Source organism: Kogia breviceps, chromosome 5 (assembly GCF_026419965.1).
Source record: "Kogia breviceps isolate mKogBre1 chromosome 5, mKogBre1 haplotype 1, whole genome shotgun sequence".
NCBI lineage: Eukaryota > Metazoa > Chordata > Mammalia > Artiodactyla > Physeteridae > Kogia > Kogia breviceps.
Window position 1 is genome coordinate 83,575,155 of NC_081314.1, and position 26,451 is coordinate 83,601,605.

The 26,451-nt window shown below is 37.0% G+C and overlaps 1 protein-coding gene across 22 annotated transcripts in view; it reads right to left on the minus strand.

The window, feature by feature from the left end:
* STXBP5L (syntaxin binding protein 5L) overlaps positions 1 to 26,451 on the minus strand; it is a 422,914-nt gene that overhangs the window by 178,471 nt on the left and 217,992 nt on the right. For all 22 annotated transcript variants that reach the window (XM_067034516.1, XM_067034508.1, XM_067034500.1 and 19 more), the window contains one exon: positions 4,800 to 4,878. In XM_067034516.1, coding sequence (XP_066890617.1) covers positions 4,800 to 4,878 — 79 coding nt within the window. The remainder of the gene's footprint in view (positions 1 to 4,799; positions 4,879 to 26,451) is intronic.

Here is a 26,451-nt window from a genome sequence, read left to right on the forward strand (position 1 = left end):
AACCCAGAACTTTTCATATTTCTCAAATTTATTTGATTACAGATTCCTTTTTTCCATGAATACAATTAGTAATTAAAGGGATACAATTTGGTAAATGCTATACCACATGAAACTGCCTCCTTTACTAATTAATACAAGTGTGTCTTGAGAGATTTATCAGATGGATTAAGAAATAAATAACCATATAATTGATAATGTCTTCATACATAAAGAAAACATTAATAACAATTAAATATTTTTGATAACAACTTAGATAAATCTCAAAGGCATTACGTTGAGGAAAAGAAGCTAGGATCAAAGGTTATATAATATGTAATTACACTTATATGACATCTCAAAAAGGCAAAAGTATAGTGACAGAGTACTGACCACTGGTTGCCAGGGGTTAGGTGTGGGGAAAGGTGTGACTGTAAGGGGATAGTATGAGAGAATTTAGTGGATATGGAAATTTTCTGTATTCTTATTGTGCTGTCAATTTCAGGAATCTATACATGTGTTACAAATCCACAGAACTGTACACTGAAAGAAAAAGTCTACTTTACTGTATAATTTGTAAAATAGATAAAATATAATAAAAAGCACTGAGCCTTATTGTCTCAATGAAAGCAACAGGATTAAATAATAAATTGTGTAACATAATGTAGTACATGTTAAAATAACATTTGTTGAGTATTATGATGTGCCAGGTATTGTGTGAAGAACTTTACATGCATTATTGTATTTAATCCTCCCAATGAGAGAACTACTACTATTATTCCCACTTTATAGATGGGTATACTAAAGTATGGAGAACTTAACTACCCATGAAGTCTTATCTGTAGGTGACCACAACAGGAAGGGATTACAAAACTAGCAGAAGTTTATTTTTACTAACTACAGAGAACCTGATAATGCTAGTGACAGCGGGTAAAGAGATCATTATTCCTTTTTTTTTTTAAAGGATAAAATTATTAAGCCTTGAGGCCATTGTGACTGGAGTCTCAGTAAGCAAACTGATGACTGGGGACCAATGATTCCTGAGCAGAATGGTTGTTTATCCCTAGAAATGGAAAGCAAGTTTGTGAATGGCTTGTTTAAGATAAAATTAAACAGAAAACATACCCTTTACATCTGTTACCTATGCAGCATAGCTAAGGCTGCAGCATATATGGTAAGGCTCTTCTTAAAGTTCCTGCTCCTGCTACAGCCATCCCAATTTTTGACTTCACAAAAAACTGTACACTAGATGGAATGGAAATATAGCTATCTATTTCCACTTCCAGACTATGGCCCATTTTGCTGTGGCAACACCTTTCAGGACTCAACTTCAGTGCCCCTCTGTTTTTGTAGTCTCCTTTTGTTCTGAGCTGTGGATCCACTGCTTCTAGAAGAGGCTTTTCTAATACAGTTGTAATCACAACAAATTGACACAATGTACTACAGTGCATAGTAAGTGGGATGATAGTAATTATGATTAGTAATACATAATTATTTCACATTAAAATCTGAAGAATTACTTCTACACAAAGTTGAGCTACCAGTTACTAGAACAAATCAATTTAGAATCAGTTAAAAAATATTAACAGTGTGAAATAACATAGCTTTGATGATAGTAATAACTTTTTTTTTATTAAGAAATCCACTATGTGCCCCTCATCAAATTTATGATGTTACAAACTTTATGCATAATTCAATTTAATCCTCACAATCATCACAGTGAGATAGGTATTGTTGATGAGAAAATTAAATTTTAAATTAGTTAATTAAAATTTTCAAGGTCACACAGCTGTCTTACTCTATAAGCCAATGATCTTTTTTAAAAAATATATATCTTGGGCTTCCCTGGTGGCGCAGTGGTTGAGAATCCGCCTGTCTATTCAGGGGACACGGGTTCGTGCCCCGGTCCGGGAAGATCCCACATGCCGCGGAGCGGCTGGGCCCATGAGCCGTGGCCGCTGAGCCTGTGCGTCCGGAGCCTGTGCTCCGCAACGGGAGAGGCCACAACAGTGAGAGGCCCGTGTACCACAAAAAAAAAAAAATATATATATATATATATATATATATATATATATCTTTATCGGAGTATAATTGCTTTACAATGTTGTGTTAGTTTCTGCTGTACAACAAAGTGAAACAACTATATGTATACATATATCCCCATATATCCTCCCTCTTGAGGTTCCCTCCCACCCTTCCTATCCCACCCCTCTAGGTCATCACAAAACATCAAGCTGATCTCCCTGTGCTATGCAGCAGCTTCCCACTAGCCTTCCATTTTACATTTGGTAGTGCATATATGTCAGTGCTACTCTCTCACTTCGTCCCAGCTTCCCCTTTCCCTGCTGTGTCCTCAAGTCCATTCTCTACGTCTGCATCTTTATTCCTGACCTGCCACTAGGTTCATCAGTACCATTTTTTTAGATTCCATATATGTGCGTTAGCATATGGTATTTTTCTCTTTCTGATTTACTTCACTCTGTATGACAGGCTCTAGGTCCATCCACCTCATTACAAATAACTCAATTGCATTCCTTTTTATGGCTGAGTAATATTCCATTGTATTTATGTGCCATATATTCTTTATCCATTCATCTGTCGATGGACATTTAGGTTGCTTCCAGGTCCTGACTATTGTAAATAGTGCCACAATGATCTTAATCATTATTTTAAACTGCCTTGCCTTGAATTCTTGATTTCTAAAGTACATTTTCTTCATGTTTACCCTTTTCTCCCTTCATCTGGCACCATCCTATCTTCTCATCCCTTAAATCCCATCTCAGGCATCTCCTTTCCTAAGAAGAATTTCAGTGATTTCTCTCTTCACTGTTGTCCTCCCTACTCCCTTTAGGCAGGGTTAGCTGTCCTTTTGCTGTGCTCTCATAGCATGTCTCTATAAAAGCACCTCACATGTTGTATAGAAACCACGAGTTTATGTGCTTTCTTCTGGTACTAGACCATAACAGATTCAGAAACAGGCAGTAATTTCTATTTTAGTGTGCCAAATGAACTGCACAATGCACATTATGCAGTAATAACTTAATACATTTTGTTTTAATTGAATTAAGCTACATATTGTTGAACATCTCATAAAAATACATTTATATATAACAAAATACATGTCATAAAGTCCATAGATCATGTACTCTATCAGGGAAAAACCTCTCACGCCTTCACATGAACCTCTTTATTCTCATTTTACAAACTAGGGTTTCAAATTTCTTAGTCTATAGCAAATAAAAGACTAGACCCCCCACTCACCACAGCTAGAGAAAGCCCACGCAGAGCAATGAAGACCCAATGCAGCCAAAAATAAATAAATAAATAAATATTTTAAAGGGCTTCCCTGGTGGCGCAGTGGTTGAGAATCTGCCTGCTAATGCAGGGGACACAGGTTCGAGCCCTGGTCTGGGAGGATCCCACATGCCACGGAGCAACTAGGCCTGTGAGCCACAACTACTGAGCCTGCGCATCTGGAGCCTGTGCTCCGCAACAAGAGAGGCCGCGATAGTGAGAGGCCCGTGAACCGCGATGAAGAGTGGCCCCTGCTTGCCACAACTAGAGAAAGCCCTCTCACAGAAACGAAGACCCAACACAGCCAAAAATAAATAAATAAACAAATGTGGAGTTTAAAATAAAATCGTTTAAGACTAGATACTAGTGGATAACACAATGGAAATGATAAGTCCCAATAGCCCAAAACTGAAGGATAGAGAAAAACTTTCAAAAACAAATACATAAATGAAAAGAAAAAAAAAAAAAAAAGAAACCACAAGCTGCTAGGAACAGTTAGTAAATGTGAAGTGCTCAACTGCTTCAATAGTCCTAGCAGTGCAACACTGTATAACAATGGATGTAAATAACATTGAGCCTGAAGACTCAAGCAACGTTTAAGTTATAAACACTGTTTTAAGAAGGAAAAGAATATATGTAAAATATTTTCAACCATAATGATTAAATTTTAAGTGTTTTAATACTTTAGTTACAATAGTAATAAAACCATGATTATTTTTACTAGTTATACATAGTAACATTAGGCTGGGCTAAAGAGGTATTGATCCATCTATCTACTATACCTTGAGAAAAGCAGCTATAAGCAAACATTAAATACACCTATGACAACAGGAAAATATTCTAGTGCGAACATTTAAGTAATATAAAGTAGAATTATCCTACTTAGACTTAAAATAAAACTAAGGTCTAGGCAAGATTTGTAATTATGGTAATTCTGGATGAGAGTGTTGCCACTAATAATTACTGTAAGTATAAACATTGCTGATGCATAGAATATAGCTGCTGTATATACAAGATAAATTTCTATTAAATATTATTTTTATTTAATTTTCTACATCTTAAAATTTAGCACTATTGTATTATGCCAATATACATAAACGTTTACCTTCCCAACTAACTATAATATTTCCAACTTCAGAATGTAAGATCCTAAAGTACAGAGACTTGGTTATGTATTTAATTCATGTGTAATACCAACAGGTACACAGCTTCTGCTGTTTAATAATGTTGAATGACTGCTGCTTGTAATTGCATGGCCCAAAAGCCCTACATTGTTAAAATTAATGTATATAATACTCATCTGAATATTTGTATAAATTTTAAAATAATTGAGTTGCTATTTATAATAACATTGACATCATACATTTGCCAGTTGAACAATAAGAAATCTGTTATTATCAATGAAGAAGATTCAGCCAGTTAATATAATTATGTAAAACTTTAAACAATATATAAACATTAAAGGTTATCCAAATTTCTTGTCTGTTTCTTATATGTTTTCCCATAACTCCCAAAGTAAAAATGCATACCTGTTTCTACAGGTTTTGTATTCTACTTTAAGAATTGGTTTGCAAGATTCAGATTTTCTTCCTTCTCTTTGAGTTTTTCCTAAAGAAAGAAAAAGGATTTTATTAAATATGATTTAAATTCTACTAATCCATGAGAATTTTAAAAGCTTGATTAAAGGAATATTTTTTAATGTAATTATGTGTTTTTCATAATACAATAAACACATTTCTACGCATCCTAACATATTTGTTAAATTTATAAACAATTTGTTGAGCCCTAATAATTGACTGTTATATAAACAATAAAGTTATTCATAAACATATTTGTATTGCTTCACATTCTCCATGAATAAATATAGTATCATATAAAGTTATTTTAATTATTTAAGTTTCAAGATAAACAACTTCAGAATTGAAGACACACACATACATACTTATCTGCATAATGAAATGTATAATGAAAATCCATACTTAGGCTGAAAATTTTACCTATAAAAGAAGCAAATCCCTTTCTTATGCAGAAAGATTTGCCATTTAAAACTTATGAAAATCTTTGCATTTTCATCAAATTTATTTAAAGGAAAGTCCACTAGACAATGAACACTGATGGTATATTTCATGATTTTTAAAAATTTTAATGATGTCCTCTATTTGCATAAAATAAAGATAATAGTTTCTTGTAAGCGAAGGATTACATTGTTTAGACTCCATAAAAGTTTGATTGAAAGATCAAGAAGAGTTGAAAATGGAAATAAAGCTACTTCTGCCTATAACATACTTATCTTTCTAGTTATGATTTTACTTATAATTCTACGTCTCATTTTGATAAAATTCATGTTTTTCAAGATATGTTTGTTTGTTATTTTAATAAGTACCCTATTTATTCTTGTATTGCCACAGCTGTTTATAGACACAGAAACCTATTATGTAGAGTGATGTTTACATGCATATAAGTTAAAATTTTAGGATAGCTTCAGAATGGCAAAGCCAAATCCAACTAGGATGTCAGGACAATTTTATCCAATTTGCTTAACGAGCTACCAGCATAGAATACACCTTATCTGCTCCATGGCATGCTTTCTGAAATTGCCTTCTCTTTCTTTTATCTTATGTCAACTAAACAGGCAACCCAATAATAAAATATTGGTCAATATCATTCACATTGTAAAACAGGATTAAAAGTATCTATATTATATGTGAAAAATAATTGCTGACATTAAATATATATGAAAAAGAATTGCTGATATTAAATATAGATCATTACAAAGAGAAAACTTTGGCTCAGGGACTCACTCTGAACAGTGGTCTTAGAGGTGAGGAACATCTGGTTGGTGATTACTAGTTTTGATAATGATTGGAAATAGAGAGAACTGAAGGAAGTGACAGAGTCAGCAAAGAGACCCATTCTTCTCAGTTGATGATTTTTCTATCCAGAGCTCTATAATAATTGCCAAACCATTAGTTGACCAAAACAGTATATTTGCAGTTATTTATATATATGGGACCAACTACTATTTTTCAATCAATAAACATCACTATCATGCACTGATTTTAGTAGAAAAGAGTAATTGTTTAATTAATTAATGTTTTACTTCAATTTCCAACTCTAATAATTAATTTGGGGGTGAAGCCTTTCTGTTTTGATTATATTCATTGCCTGTCAGTAAATGAAATATACTTAAATGTCATGTTGCATAAAACAACATTATCAACAACTGCATTTATTGCTTTTCCTCATGTTCAGAGTACTGTACTAAGTGGGAAGATGCAAAGAAATAACTGACTACCAAAAAGCTTAAAATTTACTAAACTGAACAAAACAATTTTTGAAAATGACAACATGAGGTACCATAAACAAGTGATAGACATGAAGTGTTGTAGGAGTTGAAAATAAAACTGCGTCTTCCTTTTACAATAGAAGACTTATCTAGTTTTCACAGAAGACTTCCTAGAAGCTAGATTAAGTATTAAAAGATAGAAGTTGGCTAGGAGAGCATAAGAAAAGACATGAAGGCAGAATGTGCCTAGTATGTTGAGAGAATAATGGATAAGCCAAATTGGGCAGATTAAAAGATTAATGTAGAAGAAGAGTGCAAAAAGGCTGATGAGGTACAAAAGAGCCATACAATGGCAATCTATAAAACCAATTTGCTGTATAGACAAGGGAGACTCATTGGAAGCTTTCAAGTTGGAAAATAATATGTGTGAAGCAATGTCTCAGAAATGTTAATATGGATTTATTTAATAAAGAAATTTTGAGGATGTAAGATACTGATAATGGAAAACAAGGAGAAGATAATCACAACTGTGCAGGAAAAACCGAAGAAAAGTGAACAGTCTCAAAGAAAAGTGGGATACTATTAATCACACTAACATGTGCATATTGAGAGTACTGGAAGGAGAGGAGAGAAAGTAGGAGAAAAACACTCACAGAAATATTGGTTGAAAATGTTCTAAATTTTTTGAAAAGTATTATTTATACATCTAAGAACCTCAATAAACTCCATGTAGGATAAAATCAAAGAAATCTACTCCCAGACACATCAAGGTAAATATGCTAAAAGCAAAAAATATATATTGAAAGCAGCAAGAGGAAAATGAGTCATTGTATACAAGGGAGCCCCAATAAGATTAATAGCTGACGTTCTTACCAAAAACAATGAAGCCAAAAGGTAGTGGAATGACATACTTAATGTACTGGAAAAAAAAAAAAAAACCCTGTCAACCAAGAATCAAAGTTCATCAAAATTATCTTTCAGAAATGGAGGTGAAATAAAGATGTTTCCTGATAACAAAAACTGACAGAATGTGTTGCTAGCAGAGCTCTCTTTCAAAAAATACTTAACTTCTTCAGGCTGAAAGAGTAATATGAATCTACACACACAAAAAAAGATTACAAGGAAAAGTAATTAATGTAGATAATTAGAAAATACAGTATAATTGCATATTTCCTCTCCAATGTTAACTGGTTTAAGAAGCAATGTAAAAAGTAATATGTATATAATGGTAATATGGGATATATAATATATTTGAAAATAATAACACAAAGAAGGTGTATGGGAACAAGGTTATACTGGAGGAAGAAAATGACACCAAATGGCAACCTGAGCCCACAAGAACAAAGGAAGAGAACCACACATAAGAAGCAAAAAGGCTAAGGTAACAAATTTTATACATATATATGTGTTTGTATATATATATATATATATATATATATATATATATATACATGTATACATATAATATATACCCTTGAATAAATAACAAATGGGTCAAAGAAAAAAACCAAGAATATTGTAGAACAATGTACCCTACAATGCTGTTCATACAATGAACAATGTTCACAACATTGTTCAACAATTGTAGAACAATGTATGATACAATACAACACATCAAAACTCCTGAGATGAAGCCTAAGCAGAGCAGAGAGAGAAATTTATACCTACGAGCAGCTGTATTAAAAAAGAATATATGAAATCACTAACCTAACCATTCACCTTAAGTCACAGAATAAAAGAACAACCTGAACCTGAAGCAAAAAGAAGGAAGGAAATAATAAAGATTTGAGCAGAAATTAATGACATAGAAAAGAGAAAATATAGAAAATCAATTAAACTGAAATTTGATTCTCTAAAAAGATCAAGAAAATTGACAGGGCTTCCCTGGTGGCGCAGTGGTTGAGAATCCGCCTGCCGATGCAGGGGACATGGGTTCGTGCCCCGGTCCGGGAGGATCCCAGCGGAGCGGCTGGGCCGGTGAGCCATGGCCACTGAAACTGCACGTCCGGAGCCTGTGCTCCGCAGCGGGAGAGGCCACAACAGTGAGAGGCCCGTGTACCACAGAAAAAAAAAAAAAGAAAAGTGACAATCCTTTAGCTAAACTGACCAGAAAAGAGACAGAAAGACAGAGATAAAAGACTTAAATTACTAAAATCAAGTATAAAAGATGGAACATAATTATCTATTTCAGACTGAAGGGGCTGGAGTGTGCCCTAGGCTGCAACTGGGGGTATACAGGACAGAGCCCGAATCCGCCATTGAAGCCCCATTGTTAGTGTGTGCAAGAAGGGAAGAGTGGAGCCCCACAAAAACATGCTTGCAGTGGGCACAGCTCTGCCTCTGTAAGCTCTGGGAGTACACAAGCACCATGGGCTGTCCACACTGACAGGCAAGGCTGAAATCTGTGCTGATCCATAGGAACCACACAACTTTGGAAGCAGGGCTGAAATTTGAGCAATGTCCTGGTGGCTTTTGAGGATTTATGCCATCATCTCCTTTGTAAGCTCAGTGCCTATGGAACATTCGAGCAGACTACTAGTCTCCCATGGTTGGGTGGATCCAGCATTAGCAGCTGCTAGAACACCCAGAGGCAGGGTCAAGGTGTGGGTTGACTCCATAGGTCTCAGCGGGTCCCAGTGCCTGATATCAGTGGATCTGTGCCAGCATATCTATGCTGGTGGACTGGTGAGCACAGTGCCTGAGGGACATCTGGGCTGATTGCTTGCATTCTCAAGGCTGAGGCAGGGCCAAGCGCAGTGCCAACAACAGTATACTTTGTGAGCCCACACAACAGATAATGGGCTAGACCACAGAGCGCATTTCCCAATAGATAGCTCCTGTGGAGGAACACTCAGTGGCTCTTCTTCCAGTGGAAATGTTTCAGTTCCACCTACCTCACACCACAGTTTAGAAATGGATCAGGGAGATTCTACTCCAACAGTTGGGGAGCAGACCCTACCCCATACAGGGCTGTGTAAACCACAGAGCAAAAAGGAGGCCCCACTCAACATCCAGTGCAGGCTCTGATCACAACACCAGCCACACCCCACATCAAGAGGATAACAGGCAGCACACACCAAGGAAAGCCAAGGAAGGCATCCATACTAAAAACATCCCTCTAACCAAAAATATTAGACTCACACAGGCTACACAGGGATGGTCCCATATAAAAACAGCCCTTCAAGACCACAGTAGGTAACTTTTTCTCATAAATTCGTAGAGTCACAGAAATATAAAATGAAGAAGCAGAGGAACCACTTCCAATTAAAAGAACAAGAGAAATCCCCTGAATGAAAAAACAATTAAACAGATCTCTCCAGTCTACCAGATCCTGAGTTCAAAAAGGACATAATAAAAATACTGAAAGAATTAAGAAAGGCTATTAATAGAAATGCAGACCACTGTAACAAGGAACTAGAAACTATAAAGAGGAGCCAATTAAAATTAGAAAACTAATTTGCTGAGCTAAAGCAATAAATACCAAACTACATAATTCAGAAGAATGAATAAGTGATCTGGAAGATTAGAATGGAAATCACCCAGACAGAAAGACAAATAAAAAAAAAATGAAAGCAAATAAAAGACCTATGGTATAATATAAAGTAAACAAATTTACACATAATAGGGATCCCAGAAGGAGAAGAAAGAGAAAAAGGGATTAAAAATGTATTTGAAGAAGTTACAAATATACTGGCTGAAAACTTCCCAAATCTAAAGAAGGAAATTATATCTAGGTACAAGAAGCACAGAGGGTCCCCCAAAAGATGAACCCAAATAGCCCTACAGCAAGATATATTATAATTAAAATGGCAAAACTTATAAAGAGAGGATTCTAAAGGTAGCAAGAGTAAAACAGAGTCAGTTACAAGGGAACCCCCATAAGGCTATCATCTGATTTCTCTACAGAAACACAGACCAGAGGGGAGTGGCAAGATATATTCAAAGCCCTAGAAGGGAAAAACCTGCAACCTAGGATACTCTATCCAGCAAGATTAACATTTAGAATAGGAGAGATAAAGAATTTCTTAGATAGGCAAAAACTAAAGGAATACAGCAATACTAAATCCAACCCAAAAGAACTATTGAAAGGACTTACCTAAACAGAAAAGAAGCAAGAATCTACAGGAAAGAGAAAATCACAGTTGGAAAGCAAATCACTTTAAAAAGCCAGTACATAAATTTTAAAAATAAAAATTTTTGAACGTGATGATAACTACAATGAATAGCAAAAGGATAAACATGAAGATGTAAAACAGTACATCAAAATCATAAGATGTTGAGGAGGGGTGTAAGAAAATGGAGATTTTTTTTTTTAATGTGTTTGAGCCTATATGACTACAAGTCTAAAGAAAGCAGATATAGTAATGGGTTAATACACTTGAAAAACATTGTAACCACAAATCAAAAACATAAAATAGATTCACAAAAACCAAAAAGAACACAAGCATAATATAAAATAAAATTATCAAACCATAAAAGGAAAGACAAAAGCTAAAAGGAACAAAGAAGAAATACAAAATCAACTGGAAAACAAGGTTTAAAATGGCAATCATCAAAAATTACCTTAAATGTCAATGTACTAAACATTCCAATCAAAAGGCATAGAGTGGCAGATTGCATAATAAAACAAGAGCCCACAATACGCTGTCTATAAGAGATTCGTTTCAGGGCAAAGACACAGACCAAAAGTGAAGTGATGGAAAAAGGTATTTCATGAAAATGGATATGAGAAGAAAGAGAGTGTAGTAAAAAGAATTCTACACCATGACTAAGTGCAATTTATCACAAGTGTGCAAGGCTGGTTCAACATTCAAAAACCAATTGATACAATCCATCACATCAATAGGCTAAAAAAGAAAAACCACATCACCATATAAATAGATGCATAAAAAGCATGTGACAAAATCCAACACCCATTCATGACAAAAACTCTCAGTAAACTAGAATGAAACTGAGCAGGACCCTGAAAGGCCTTCTCAGAGACAGACACCCCACTGTGTCCCCTGCCTCTTGTTTGTAGAAGAAGGTTTAGCCTCCTAGGCCTTTGCCGAATTCCAAAGAGCAACTTTAATTAAAGAAGTGAGAAAATACAGGAACAAAGGAAAGCAGCCAAGCAAGACAAAATAATATTAGTTAGCCATAAAACAACATGAGGACACTTAGCTCCTCCACAAGAGCTATAGATAATATTTGGAGCCATATCCTTGAGTTGTTTTGCAGATACTAAAAAACCCCCACCAGGTGGAAGAAGTTAACTGCAGGCTGACAGCCAGCATGTAGACCCCAGACTAGCTGGAACCACAAAGTTGATGGTCGAGATTTTAGAAACATCACCCTGTTGTGTCACCTTCAACCAGCCACAGAATTGAGCACAAGCTGATCATGTACTCTGCAACCCTCTCCCTCACACTGTCTTTAAAAGCCCTAAAAGCCAATGGGGAGTTCAGGTCTCTTGAGCATGAGCTGCCCATTCTCCTTGCTTGGCCCCACATTGGGTGCTTTGCAATAAATGCTGTACGTTTCTTCACAATAACCTGGTATCAGCAGATTGACTTTACTGCACACAGGCAAGTGTACCCAAGTTTGGTTCACTAACACAAATACATGGGAACTTTGTTAACTTGATAACACCTACCAAAAATCCTATAGGTAATATGGTACTTAATGGTGAGAAACTCATATCTTTCCCACTAAGATTAGGAACAAGGCCAGGCTGTCACCTCTCACTACTGTTTTTCAACACTGTACTGAAGTTCTAGCTAATAAAATAAGACAAAAATATGAAATAAAAGGTATAGTTTGGGAAGGAAGAAATAAAACTATTCATTCATAGATAACATAATCACCTATGTAGAAAATCCAAAAGCATTGACAAAAAATCTTTTGGAACTAAGAAGTGATTATAGCAAGGTTGCAGGATACATTGCTAATATACAGAAATCAATTTATTTCCTATATACCAGCAACAACTAAGTGGAATTTGAAATTGAAACACAATACCATTTACATTAGCATCCAAAAAACTGAAATATTTAGGTATAAGTCTACTGAATATGTACAAGATCTACAGGAGTAAAACTAAAAAAACGCTGATGAATGAAATCAAAGAACTAAATAAATGGAGAGATATTTCATGTTCACTGATAGTTAGACTCAATATTGTCAAGATGTCAGTTTTCCCAATGTAGTCTATAGATTTAATGCAATCCCAATCGAATTTGGGATTTTGTGGATACCAACAAACTGATTTTTAAAGTTTATATGGAAAGGCAAAATATCTAGCACAGCCAACACAATATTGAAGAACAAAATGGGAGGGCTGAAAGTACTAGGACTTCAAGATTTACTATAAAGCTAAAATGATCAAAACAATGTGGAGAAAGATAGATAAATAGATCAATGCAACAGAATAGGGATCCCAGAAATAGACTTCCATAAATATAGCCAACTGATCTTTGACAAAAGAGCAAAAGCAATACAATGGAGCAAAGACAGTCTTTTCAACAAATGATGCTGGAACAACTAGACATCTAAACGCAAAAAAAAATGAATCTAGACATAGATGTTATACTTTTTACAAAAATTAACTAAAAATGGGTCATAGATCAATTTGTGTAAACAAAAAACTACATAACTCCTAGAAGATAACATAGGGAAAAAACTATCTGACCTTTGGTATGACTTTTTAGATACAACACCAAAGACATAATCTATGAAAGAAATAATGGGTAAGTTGGACTTCATTAAAATTAAAAGCTTCTGCTCTGTGGAAGATAGGAGAATTAAAGACAAGCCACAGACTGGGAGAAAATATTTGCTAAGGCACAGCTGATAAAGGATTGTTATCCAAAATTTACACAGAAGTCTTAAAAGGCAACAATAAAACAATAAAACAATAAAACAAACAAAAAATGAGCCAAAGGTCTTAAAAGATACCTCACCAAAGAAGATATACATATGGTAAATGAGCATATGAAAATATGCTCCACACCATATGTTACAAGGGAAATGCAAATTAAAACAACAATGAGATACCAGGACACATTTATTAGTATGGCCAAAATCTGGAATACTGACAACATCAAATGCTGAAGAGGATGTGCAACAACAGGAACTCTCTTTCATTACTGATGGGAATGCAAAATGGTACACCACTTTGGAAAACTGGACAATTTGGCAATTTTGTAAAAAACTAAACATACTGTTACCATAAGATCCAGCAATTGCACTCCTTGGTATGTACCCAAAGAAGCTGAAAACGTACATCTACACAAAACTCACACATGGATGTTTACAGCAACTTTGTTCAAAACTGCCAAAACTTGGAGGCAACCAAGATGTCCTTAAATAGGTGAATGCATAAATCAATGGTGGTACAACCAGATAATGGAATAATATTCAGCACTAAAAATAATGAGCTATCAAACCATGAAAGACATGGAGAAACCTTAAATGTATGTTACTAAGTAAAAGAAGACAATTTGAAAAGGCTACATATTGTATGATTCCAACTATATTCTGGAAAAGGCAATATAGATTCCAACTATATTCTAAAAATGCCAGGGGTTGTGGGGGAAGAGGGTGAGGGAGAGATGAATAGGCAGAGCATGAGGATTTTTAAGTTATTAAAACTACTTTGGGGCTTCTCTGGTGGCGCAGTGGTTGAGAGTCCACCTGCCGATGCAGGGGACACGGGTTCGTGCCCCGGTCCGGGAAGATGCCATGGAGCAGCTAGGCCCGTGAGCCATGGCCGCTGAGCCTGCGCGTCCCGAGCCTGTGCTCCGCAATGGGAGAGGCCACAACAGTGAGAGGCCCACATACTGAAAAAAAAAAAAAAACTACTTTGTATGATACTAGAATGATGGATATAGTCATTATACATTTGTCCAAATCCACAGAATGCACAACACCAAGAGTGAACCCTAAGGTAAACTATGGACTTCGGGTGATTATGATGTGTAAATGTAGGTTCATCAGTTATAACAAATGTACCACTTTGCTTGAGAATGTTGATAATGGAAGAGGCTACTCGTGTGCAGGGCAGGGGGTTTATGGAAAATATTTGTATCTCTTTCTCAGTTATGTTGTGAACCTAAAACTGCTCTAAAAATTGTCTTTAAAACTATATATATCAGAAGAAGGACATGTGCTCACTCCCTCTTGCAAGAGCACCATAATCACAAATAACTGCTGAAAAATCATCAACAGGAAGACACTGGAACTCACTAAAAAAGATACCCCACATCCAAAGACAAAAGAGAAGCTGCAATGAGATGGTAGGAGGGGTGAAATCACAATAAAATCAAATCCTATAACCACTGGGTAGGTGAGTAATAAACTGGAGAACAATTAGAGAAGTCCACCCACTGGAGTGAAGGTTCTGAGCCCCACGTCAGGCTTCCCAACCTGGGGGTCCAGCAATGGGAGGAGGAATTCCTAAAGAATCAGACTTTGAAGGCTAGTGGAATTTGACTGCAGAACTTCTACAGGTCTAGGGGAAACAGAGACTCCACTCTTGGAGGACACAAACAAAGTAGTGTGTGCATCAGGGCACAGGGGGATGAAGGAGTGAACCCACAGGAGACTGAACCAGACCTACCTGCTAGTGTTGGAGCATCACCTGCAGAGGCGGGGGGTGGCTGTGGCTCACCGAAGGGACAAGGACACTGGCAGCAGAGGTTCTGGGAAGTACTCCTTGGTGGGAACCCTGCCAGAGTCAGCCATTAGCCCCACCAAAGGGCCTGTAGGCTCCAGTGCTGGGTTGCCTCAGGCCAAAGAACTGACAGGGAAGGAACTCAGCCCAACCCATCAGCAGACAAGCAGATTAAAATTTTAATGAGCTCTGTCCACCACAGCAACACCCAGCTCTACCCACCACCAGTCCCTCCAAACAGGAAACTTGCACAAGCCTCGTAGAGAGCCTCATTCACCAGAAGGCAGACAACAGAAGCAAGAACTACAATCCTGCAGCCTGTGGAATGAAAACCACATTCACAGATGATAGACGAGATGAAAAGTCAGAGCGCTATGTACCAGATGAAGGAACAAGATAAAACCCCAGAAAAACAACTAAATGAAGTGGAGATAGGCAACCTTCCAGAAAAAGAATTCAGAATAATGATAGTGAAGATGATCCAGGACCTGGAAAAAAATGGAGGCAAAGATTGAGAAGATGCAAGAAATGGTTAACAAAGACTAAAAGAATTAAAGAACAAACACCTAGAAGAATTAAAGAACAAAGAAACAGAGATGAACAATACAATAACTGAAATGAAAACTATACTAGAAGGAATCAATAGCAGAATAACTGAGGCAGAAAAATGGATAAGTGACCTGGAAGACAGAATGGTGGAATTCACTGCCATGGATCAGAATAAAGGAAAAAGAATGAAAAGAAATGAAGACAACCTAAGAGACCTCTGGGAAAACATTAAACACACCAACATTCACATTATAGGGGTCGCAGAAGGAGAACAGAGAGAGAAAGGACCTGAGAAAATATTTGAAGAGCTTATAGTCGAAAACTTCCCTAACATGGTAAAGGAAATAGTCACCCAAGTCCAGGAAGTGCAGAGAGTCCTATACAGGATAAACCCAAGGAGAAACACGCCGAGACACACAGTAATCAAACTGGCAAAAGCTAAACACAAAGAAAAAGCTTTTAACACTTGTTAAAAGCAACAAGCGAAAAATGACAACATAAAAGGGAACTCCCATAAGGTTAACAGCTGATTTCTCAGCAGAAACTCTACAAGCCAGAAGGGAGTGGCACAATATATTTAAGGTGATGAAAGGGAAGAACTTATAACCAAGATTACTGTACCGGGAAAGGATCTCATTCAGATTTGATGGAGAAATCAAGAGTTTTACAGACAAGCAAAAGCTAAGAGAATTCAGCACCACCAAAAGAGCTCTACAGCAAGGGCTAAAGGAACTTCTCTAAGGGGGAAACACAAGAGAAGAAAAGGACCTACAAAACAAACCCAAAACAATTAAGAAAATGGTAACAGGAATGTATATATTGAAAATTACCTTAATTGTGAATGGATTAAATGCTCCAACGAAAAGACAGAGACTTGCTGAATGGACACAAAAACAAGACCTTTATATATGCTGTTTACAAGAGACCCACTTCAGACCTAGGGACACATTCAGACTGAAAGTGAGCAGATGGAAAAAGATATTCCATGCAAATGGAAATCAAAAGAAAGCTAGAGTAGCAATACTCATATCAAATAAAATAGACTTTAAATAAAGAATGTTACAAGAGACAAGGAAGGGCACTACATAATGATCAAGGGATCAATCCAAAAAGAAGATATAACAATTATAAATATATATGCATCCATCATAGGAGCACCTCAATACATAAGGTAAATGTAAACAACTGTAAAAGGGGAAATCAACAGTAACACAATAATAATGGGGGACTTTAACACCCCACTTTCACTAATGGACAGATGATCTGAAATAAAAATAAACAAGGAAACACAAACTTTAAATGACATATTAAACAACATGGACTTAATTGATATTTATAGGACATTCCATCCAAAAACAACAGAATACACTTTCTTCTCAAGTGTTCATTGAACACTCTCCAGGATAGATCATATCTTGGGTCACAAATTAAGCCTTGGTAAACTTACAAAAATCGAAACTGTATCAAGTATCTTTTCCAACCACAATGCTATGAGACTAGATATCAATTACAGGAAAAAAAACTGAAAAAAATACAAACACATGGAGGCTAAACAATATGCTATTAAATAACAGAGATCACTGAAGAAATCAAAGAGGAAATAAAAAAATACGTAGAAACAAATGACAATGAAAACACGATGACCCGAAACCTATGGACTGCAGCAAAAGCAGTTCTAAGAGAGAAGTTTATAGCAATACAATGTTACCTCAAGAAACAAGAAACACCTCAAATAAACAATCTAACCTTACACCTAAAGGAACTAGAGAAAGGAGAACAAACAAAACCTAAAGTTAGTAGAAGGAAAGAAACCATAAAGATCAGAGCAGAAATAAATGAAATAGAAACAAGAAAAACAATAATGAAGATTAAGAAAACAAAAAGCTGATTCCTGAGAAGATAAATAAAATTGATAAACCATTAGCCAGACTCATCAAGGAAAAGAGGGAGAGGACTCAAATCAATAAAATTAGAAATGAAAAAGGAAAACTTACAACAGACACTGCAGAAATATAAAGCATATTAAGAGACTACTACAAGCAACTCTATGACAATAAATTGGACAACCTGGAAGAAATGGACAAATATTTAGAAAGGTATAGCCTTAAAAGACTTAACCAGGAAGAAATAGAAAATATGAACAGACCAATAACAAGTAATGAAATTGAAACTGTGATTAAAAATCTTCCAACAAAGCCCAGGACCAGAGGGCTTCACAGGTGAATTATATCAAACATTTAGAGAAGAGCTAACACCCATCCTTCTCAAACTCTTCCAAAAAATTGCAGAGGAAGGAACATCCCAAACTCATTCTACAAGGTCACCATCACCCTGACACCAAAACCAGACAAACATACTACAAAAAAAGTACAGACCAATATCACTGAGGAATATATATGCAAAAATCCTCAACAGAATACTAGCAAACAGAATCCAACAACACAGTAAAAGGATCATACACCATGATCAAGTAGGATTTATCCCACAGATGCAAGGATTCTCCAATATATGCAAATCAATCAGTGTTATACATCATATTAACAAACTGAAGAATAAAAACCATATGATCATCTCAATAGAAGCAGAAAATGCTTTTGACAAAATTCACCACTATTTATATAAAAATTCTCCAGAAAGTGGGAACAGAAGGTACCTACCTCAACATAATAAAGGCCATATATGACAAACCCACAGCAAACATTATTCTCAATGGTGAAAAACTGAAAGCATTTCCTCTAAGATCAGGAACAAGACAAGGATGTCCACTCTCTCCACTATGATTCAACATAGTTTTGGATGTCCTAGCCATGGCAATCAGAGAAGAAATGGAAAAAACAAATTGGAAAAGAAGAAGTAGAACTGTCACTGTTTACAGATGACATGATACTATACATAAAGAATTCTAAAGATGCTACCAGAAAACTACTAGAGCTAATCAATGAATTTGGTAAAGTAGCAGGATACAAAATTAATGCACAGAAATCTCTGGCATTCTTACACACTAATGATGAAAAACCTGAGAGTGAAATTAAGAAAACACTCCCATTTACCATTGCAACAAAAAGAATAAAATATCTAGGAATAAACCTACCTAAGGAGACAAAAGACTTGTATGCAGAAAACTATAAGACACTGATGAAAGAAATTAAAGATGATACAAATAGGTGGAGAAATACACCATGTTCTTGGATTGGAAGAATCAAAATTGTGAAAATGACTCTATTACCCAAAGCAATCTACAGATTCAATGCAATCCCTATCAAATTACCACTGGCATTTTTTACAGAACTAGAACAAAAAATTTCACAATTTGTATGGAAACAAAAAGACCCTGAATAGCCAAAGCAATCTTGAGAATGAAAAATGGAGCTGGAAGAATCAGGTTCCCTGACTTCAGACTATACTACAAGGCTACAGTAATCAAGACAGTATGATACTGGCACAAAATCAGAAATATAGATCGATGGAACAGGATAGAAAGCCCAGAGATAAACCCACACACATATGGTCACCTTATGTTTGATAAAGGAGGGAAGGATATACAGTGGAGAAAAGACAGCCTCTTCAATAAGTGGTGCTGGGAAAACTGGACAGCTACCTGTAAATGTATGAAATTAGAACACTCCCTAACACCACACACAAAAATTAACTCAAAATGGGTTAAAGACCTAAATATAATTAAGGCCAGACACTATCAAACTCTTAGAGGAAAATATAGGCAGAACACTCTATGACATAAATCACAGCAAGATCCTTTTTGGCCCATCTCCTAGAGAAATGGAAATAAAAACAAAAATAAACAAATGGGATCTAATGAAACTCAAAAGCTTTTGCACAGCAAAAGATACCATAAACAGGACCAAAAGACAACCCTCAGAATGGGAGAAAATATTTGCAAATGAAGCAACTGACAAAGGATTAATCTCCAAAATTTATAAGCAACTCAGGCAGCTCAATAACAAAAAAACAAACACCCCAATCCAAAAATGGGCAGAAGAACTAAATAGACATTTCTCCAAAGAAGATATACAGATTACCAACAAACAAATGAAAGAATGCTCCACATCATTCATCATTAGAGAAATGCAAATCAAAACTACAATGAAATATCATCTCATACCGGTCAGATTGGCCATCATCAAAAACGCTAGAAACAATAAATGCTGGAGAGGGTGTGGAGAAAAGGGAACACTCTTGCACTGCTGGTGGGAATGTAAATTGATACAGCCACTATGGAGAACAGTATGGAGGTTCCTTAAAAAACTACAAATAGAACTACCATACAACCCTGCAATCCCACTACTGGGCATATACCCTGAGAAAACCATAATTCAAAAAGAGTCATGTACCAAAATGTTTATTGCAGCTCTATTTACGATAGCCAGGACATGGAAGCCACCTAAGTGTCCATCAACAGATGAATGGATAAAGAAGATGTGGCACATATATACAATGGAATATTACTCAGCCATAAAGAGAGATGAAACCGAGTTATTTGTAATGAGGTGGATAGACCTGGAGTCTGTCATACAGAGTGAAGTAAGTCAGAAGGAGAAAAACAAATACCATATGCTAACACATATATATGGAATCTAAGAAAAAAAATGTCATGAAGAGATTAGTGGTAGGATGGGAATAAAACACAGACCTACTAGAGCATGGACTTGAGGATATGGGGAGGGGGAAGGGTAAGCGGTGACAAAGTGAGAGAGTGGCAGGGACATATACACACTACCAAATGTAAATTAGATAGCTAGTGGGAAGCTGCCGCATAGCACAGGGAGTTCACCTCTGTGCTTTGTGACCACCTAGAGGGGTGGGATAGGGAGGGTGGGAGGGAGGGTAATGCAAGAGGGAAGAGATATGGGAACATATGTATATGTATAACTGATTCACTTTGTTGTAAAGGAGAAACTAACACACTATTGTAAAACAGTTATACTCAAATAAAGATGTTAAAAATAAATTAATTAAAAAAAAATAAAACCCCTCAATTTGGGCTTCCCTGGTGGCACACTGGTTGAGAGTCCGCCTGCTGATGCAGGGGACGTGGGTTCTTGCCCCAGTCTGGGAAGATCCCACATGCTGTGGAGAGGCTGGGCCCATGAGCCATGGCCACTGAGCCTGCGCATCCATAGCCTGTGCTCCGCAACGGGAGAGGCCACAACAGTGAGAGGCCCGCCTACCGAGAAAAAAAAAACCAAAAAACCCCCCTCAATTTGTAAATGGGCAAAGCAACTGAATAGACGTTTCTCCAAAGAATACCTAGAAACAGCCAATAAGCACATGAACAGATGCTCAACATCTCTACTCATTAGGGAAGTGCCAATCAAAACCACAGAGTGATACCACCGCACACCTACTGGGATGGCTATAATGAAAAAGACAGAGTTTAACAATTGTTGATGAGGATACAGTGAAGTTGGAAACCTAATACTTTGCTGGTGGGAATGTAAATGCATGAAGACTTTTTAGAACACAATTTATCAGTTCCTTAAAGTGTTAAATATACAGTGATCATATGACCCAGCAATTCCATTCTTGGGTACATACCCAAGAGAAATGAAAATATATTTCCACATGAAAACTTGTTCATAAACATTCATAGCAGAATTATTCAGAATAGTCAAAATGTGGAAACAACCCAAATGCCCACCAAGTGATAAATGAATAAATAAAAGTGGTGCATAGTGAAATAATATTCACCAATGAAAAGGAATAAATATGTAGATATGCTATAACATGGATAAACCTTGAAAACATGCTAAGTGAAAGAAGCCAGTCATCAAAGACCACATATAGTATGAGTATATTTATATGAAATGTCCAGAGTAGGAAAAATCTACAGACACAGAAGGAGCTCAGTGGTTGCCTAAGGCTAGAGGAACAGGGATAGAATAACTGGTAATGGGTATAGAGTTTCTTCTGTGGGTGGCAAAAATTTCTAAAATTAGATTGTGTTGATGATTGCACAACTCTGAATATACTAAAAATCAATGAATCGCACACATTAACTCAGTAAATTGTGAATTATGCCTTAGTAAATCTGTATTTTTTAAAGTTTAAGTTCTCCAAAGTGTAGCAGAAAACCTCAGAACAAAATCTGTCTTTTCCATTTATCTCTCTGGGTTTCTAGTTTAACAATTTCTTTGGGGATCTTTACGTTTACCCTATTTTTATGCTTGGTGGTTCAATGACATTTTTTAAAAATTAAATATATATTTATATTTATATATTCAGAATTGTACTTATTTCAGTAAGAATTATTTAAGGCATCTGACCTTCCAAACTGCCTGTAATTGACCATTACTCTTTATTTAAATATTTTTCCTATTTTCATATTTATTTTTGCTACACATAAACTCATCTATCTTTTAAAAACCCTGTTATATTTTCCTTTGGAACAAATTAAATTTTGAATTAATATGTGGGGAGCTAATGTCTTTATAATATTGAATCTACCTATGCTTGCATAGAGTTTATTTTCCTTTTATGTCCTTTGGTAAAAATAATACCTCACTATAATTTCAAGGTGTACTCCCAGGTATTTGTGTGTTATTTAAAATGGTTCTATTCACCCACTGTATTTTGTTTTGTATACAGAATTCTCATGTTATAATACATAGTATTCCTATTAAGTTTTTATTTTTTAGGTGTGCAATTACATTATCAAAAAGTAATTATAATTTTGAACTCTCTTTCTAAACTTTTAAATATATTTCTCCTTCAAGTCTAATTACATTGGATAGTATTTTTAGAAAAATGTTAAATAACAGTGATATTTGCAGATACCTCTGTCCTGTTTCTGAGCAACAAAGTCATTATTAAGTATTTGCTAGGATTTGGTTAAGATCATATAAGTAGAGGTGTGTGTGTGTGTGTGTGTGTGTGTGTGTGTGTGTTTAGCTGAGGGCACTGTGATTGAAGAATAAATACTTGAAACCATTACAATTTACTGTGAAAGTAAATCAACGACTGTAGCACCAGTGAAAACCAACTACAAGGGCAATGTCACTACAGTGCTAATCTCAAGTGAAATAGGTACTAATCTAACTTCACTGGCTGTAGCCACCCTCCCTCTTGTAAGGCTGTAGCCACCCTCCCTCTTGTAAAACCATTGTCCAATAATCTGAGTTTCAGACAAAGCCTACTTCTATAGTATAAAAAATTTTGATTTGTAAAAACTAATGACTCTAGATAGTATTTCCCAGTTTAGGAGACAGTGGCTAGGAAGTACGGTGGCAACAAAATTATATTCTATAGTATATACAGCATAACATCCACAGTATGCATGATACAGTCCAAATATGAAGAAGCTGGAAAATCTGGGCCATTATTATGAACAGAGGCCAACTTCAAAGTAAAGCAGATATTGGTATTATCAAAGGTTTAAAGCAGTTATTATAACTAAGGTCAATATTTAAAGAAAAAGAAAGGAAAATGCTAACAATGAATGAAAAGAGGAAATCTCAGCAGAGAAATAGAAAATATTAAAAAGTAGGAAGTGTAAGAAATACCTAAAATAAAAAAATAACTATGGGCTTAATAGCTGAATTAAGATAACAGAGAAAAATACAAAAATAATTTTAGATCAATAAGAATTATCCAATTTGAAATTCAGAGATAAAAATGATTGACAAAATAGATAGAGATTCAGAAACATGTGAGACAATATCAAAAATCCTACCAGAAAGGTAACTGGTGTCCTAGAAAGAGAGCAGAAAAACACATTTGAAAAAATAAAAGGCTAAAATTTCCCCAAATTTTGTGAAAGATATAAATTTATAAATTTAAGAAGCTGCATTGCTCAGTAGAACCCTAAACAGAATAAACTTGAAGAAAATAAGACTACGTATATCATGGTCAAATTGCTGAAAATAAAAGGTATAAAAAACATCTGAAAGGGGCTTCCCTGGTGGCACAGTGGTTGAGAATCCGCCTGCCGATGCAGGGGACATGGGTTCGTGCCCCGGTCCGGGAAGATCCCATATGCCGTGGAGTGGCTGGGTCCGTGAGCCATGGCCATGGAGCCTGTGCTCCGCAACGGGAGAGGCCGCAACAGTGAGAGGCCCACATACCGCAAAAAAAAAAAAAAAAAAAAAAATCTGAAAGCAGCCAGAGGAAAATGACTCATTATATACAGAGGTACCAAAAATCAGTGTCACACATTCTCAATCAGTAAGCCAGAAAATAGTGAAACACCTTTAAAGTGTTCAGAACCTTAAAAACGAAATACACTAATAGTTAACCCAGAAATACACATCCAGCAAAAATGTTTCCTTCAAGAATGAAAGCAAAAGAAAAAAATTTTCAGGTATAGGAAAGCTAAGTGAATTCATTTCTACCAGACATGTACTACAAGAAATGTGAATTGATGTACTTATATCTTCAGGAACAAATGAAAAGTGTTAAAAATTACAAATAAGGGCTTCCCTGGTGGCGCAGTTGTTGAGAATCCGCCTGCCGATGCGGGGGACGCGGGTTCGTGCCCCGGTCCGGGAAGATCCCACATGGCGCAGAGCGGCTGGGCCCGTGAGCCATGGCCGCTGAGCCTGCGCGTCCGGAGCCTGTGCTCCGCAATGGGAGAGGCCACAACAGTGGGAGGCCCGTGTACCACAAAAAAAAAAAAAAAAAAAAAAAAAAAAAAAAAAAAAAAAAAAATTACAAATAAGAGAAAATAAAGAAGAATGCTTTTCTTTTGAATTAAAAAAAACACTTGCGGAGTGGCCAGGATGACAGAGTAGAAAGACCCTGAACTCACCTCCTCTCACAAGCACACCAAAATCACAACAATCTGCAGAAAAACCATCCATGAAAAAGACTGGAACGTATCAGAAAAGATCTTCTACAACTAAAGACATAAAGAAGGAACCACAGTGAGATGGGTAGGAGGGGCACACTCGTGTTATAGTCAAATCCCTCCCCCCCAGGGGGCAATCGAACCACAAACTGGAGAATAATTATATTACAGAGGTTCTCCCACAGGAGTGAGAGTTCTGAGTCCCACCTCAGGCTCCGCAGCCCAGGGTTCTGGCATCAGGAAGACGAGCCTCAGAGCATTTGGCTTTGAAGGCCAGCAGGGCTTAATTTCTGTAGCCCCACAGGATTGGGGGAAAGAGAGATGTCACTTTTAAAGGGTGCACACAAAATCTCATACCCAGTGGGACCCAGGGCAAAAGCAGTAATCTGACAGGAGTTCAGGCCAAACCTATGTCTTGGTCTTGGAGAGTCTCCCAGAGAGGTGGGGTGTGACTGAAGCTCACCCTGGGCACACAGACACTGGTGGAGGCCATATTTGGGAACATTCTACCATGTGGACGCTGCTGCTGGCAGCTGCCATCTTAGCTCATTAGCACCAAGACTAGGCCCCACCTAACAGCCTGTAGGCACCAGCACTGGGATGTCTCAGGCCAAACAACTAACTGGGTGGAGACACTGCCCCACCCACCAGCAGAGAGGTTGCCTAAAGAATTCCTGAGCCCACAGCAGCCTGTAGATGTGCCCACAGACAAGGCCTTCCCACCAGAGGGCCAAGACCCTGCTCTACCCACCAGTGGACAGGCACCAGCCCTTCCCTTCAGGAAGCCTGCACTAGCCTCTAGACCAGCCTCACCCACCAAAAGGCTGACACCAGATGCAAGAAAACTACCATCCCACTGCCTGCAGACCCAGCCTACCCACAGCACAACAGACTCTATCCTCGGACCATTTGGGCCCCAGTACTACCACCAGTAGGTCATACAAGCTTTGGGACACCTCAGATACCATGCCCAAATGTATGAGGAACTGCCCCCCCAAAATGATCTGAAACAAGCTCTGGGGTCCGTGAGTCTTGCAGCCAGACTCTAGGTACCAGCTCTGCCTGCCAGTAGTCCAGCACTAACTTCAGCACCAGGTTCATCCAGTAGTTGGTGGTCAACAACCCCAGAGTCTCTGGGATCCTGGCTTCACCCACCCATGAGCCAGCACTAGCCCTGGGGTCCCGTAGTGTTCTGCAGCCAGCTGCCTCATGACCAGGCCCCACTAAACACCAGCCAGCAGCATCCACACAAGGCAGGGCCTGGCAACCAACTGAACAAGAGGACAAACAAGCCTACCAGAGTGCCCAGATAGTCAGCCCACCACAAGAGAAGGACCCACGCAGCCCTTTTATGGGGAAACCATAGAGCATATACGTTGGGTGATGAGAGGGGAGTGCATTGCTGGGATGCATAGGGTGTCTTCTACAGAAGGTCACTTCTCCAAGGTAAAGAAATGTAACTAACCTACCACATACATAAAAATAGCAACTTAGACAAAAATGAGATGGGAATGGAACATGTTCCAGATAAAGGAGCAAGATAAAACCTCAGAAGAAGAACTAAGTGAAGTGGAGATAGGAGGCAATCTATCCAAGAAAGAGTCCAGAGTAACAATAATAAAGATGATCAAAGAACGCAAGAGTAGAATGAATGCACAGCGCAAGAAGTTAGAAGTTTTAACAGCAAGTTAGAAAATATAAAGAACACCCAAACAGAGATGAAGAATACAATAACTAAGATGAAAAATACACTAGAAGGAATCAATAATACACTAAATGATATAGAGGAATGGATCACTGAGCTGGAAGACAGAGTAGTGGAAATCACTACTGCTAAACAGAAAAAAGAAAAAATAATTAAAAGAAATGAGAACCATTTAAGAGACCTCTGGG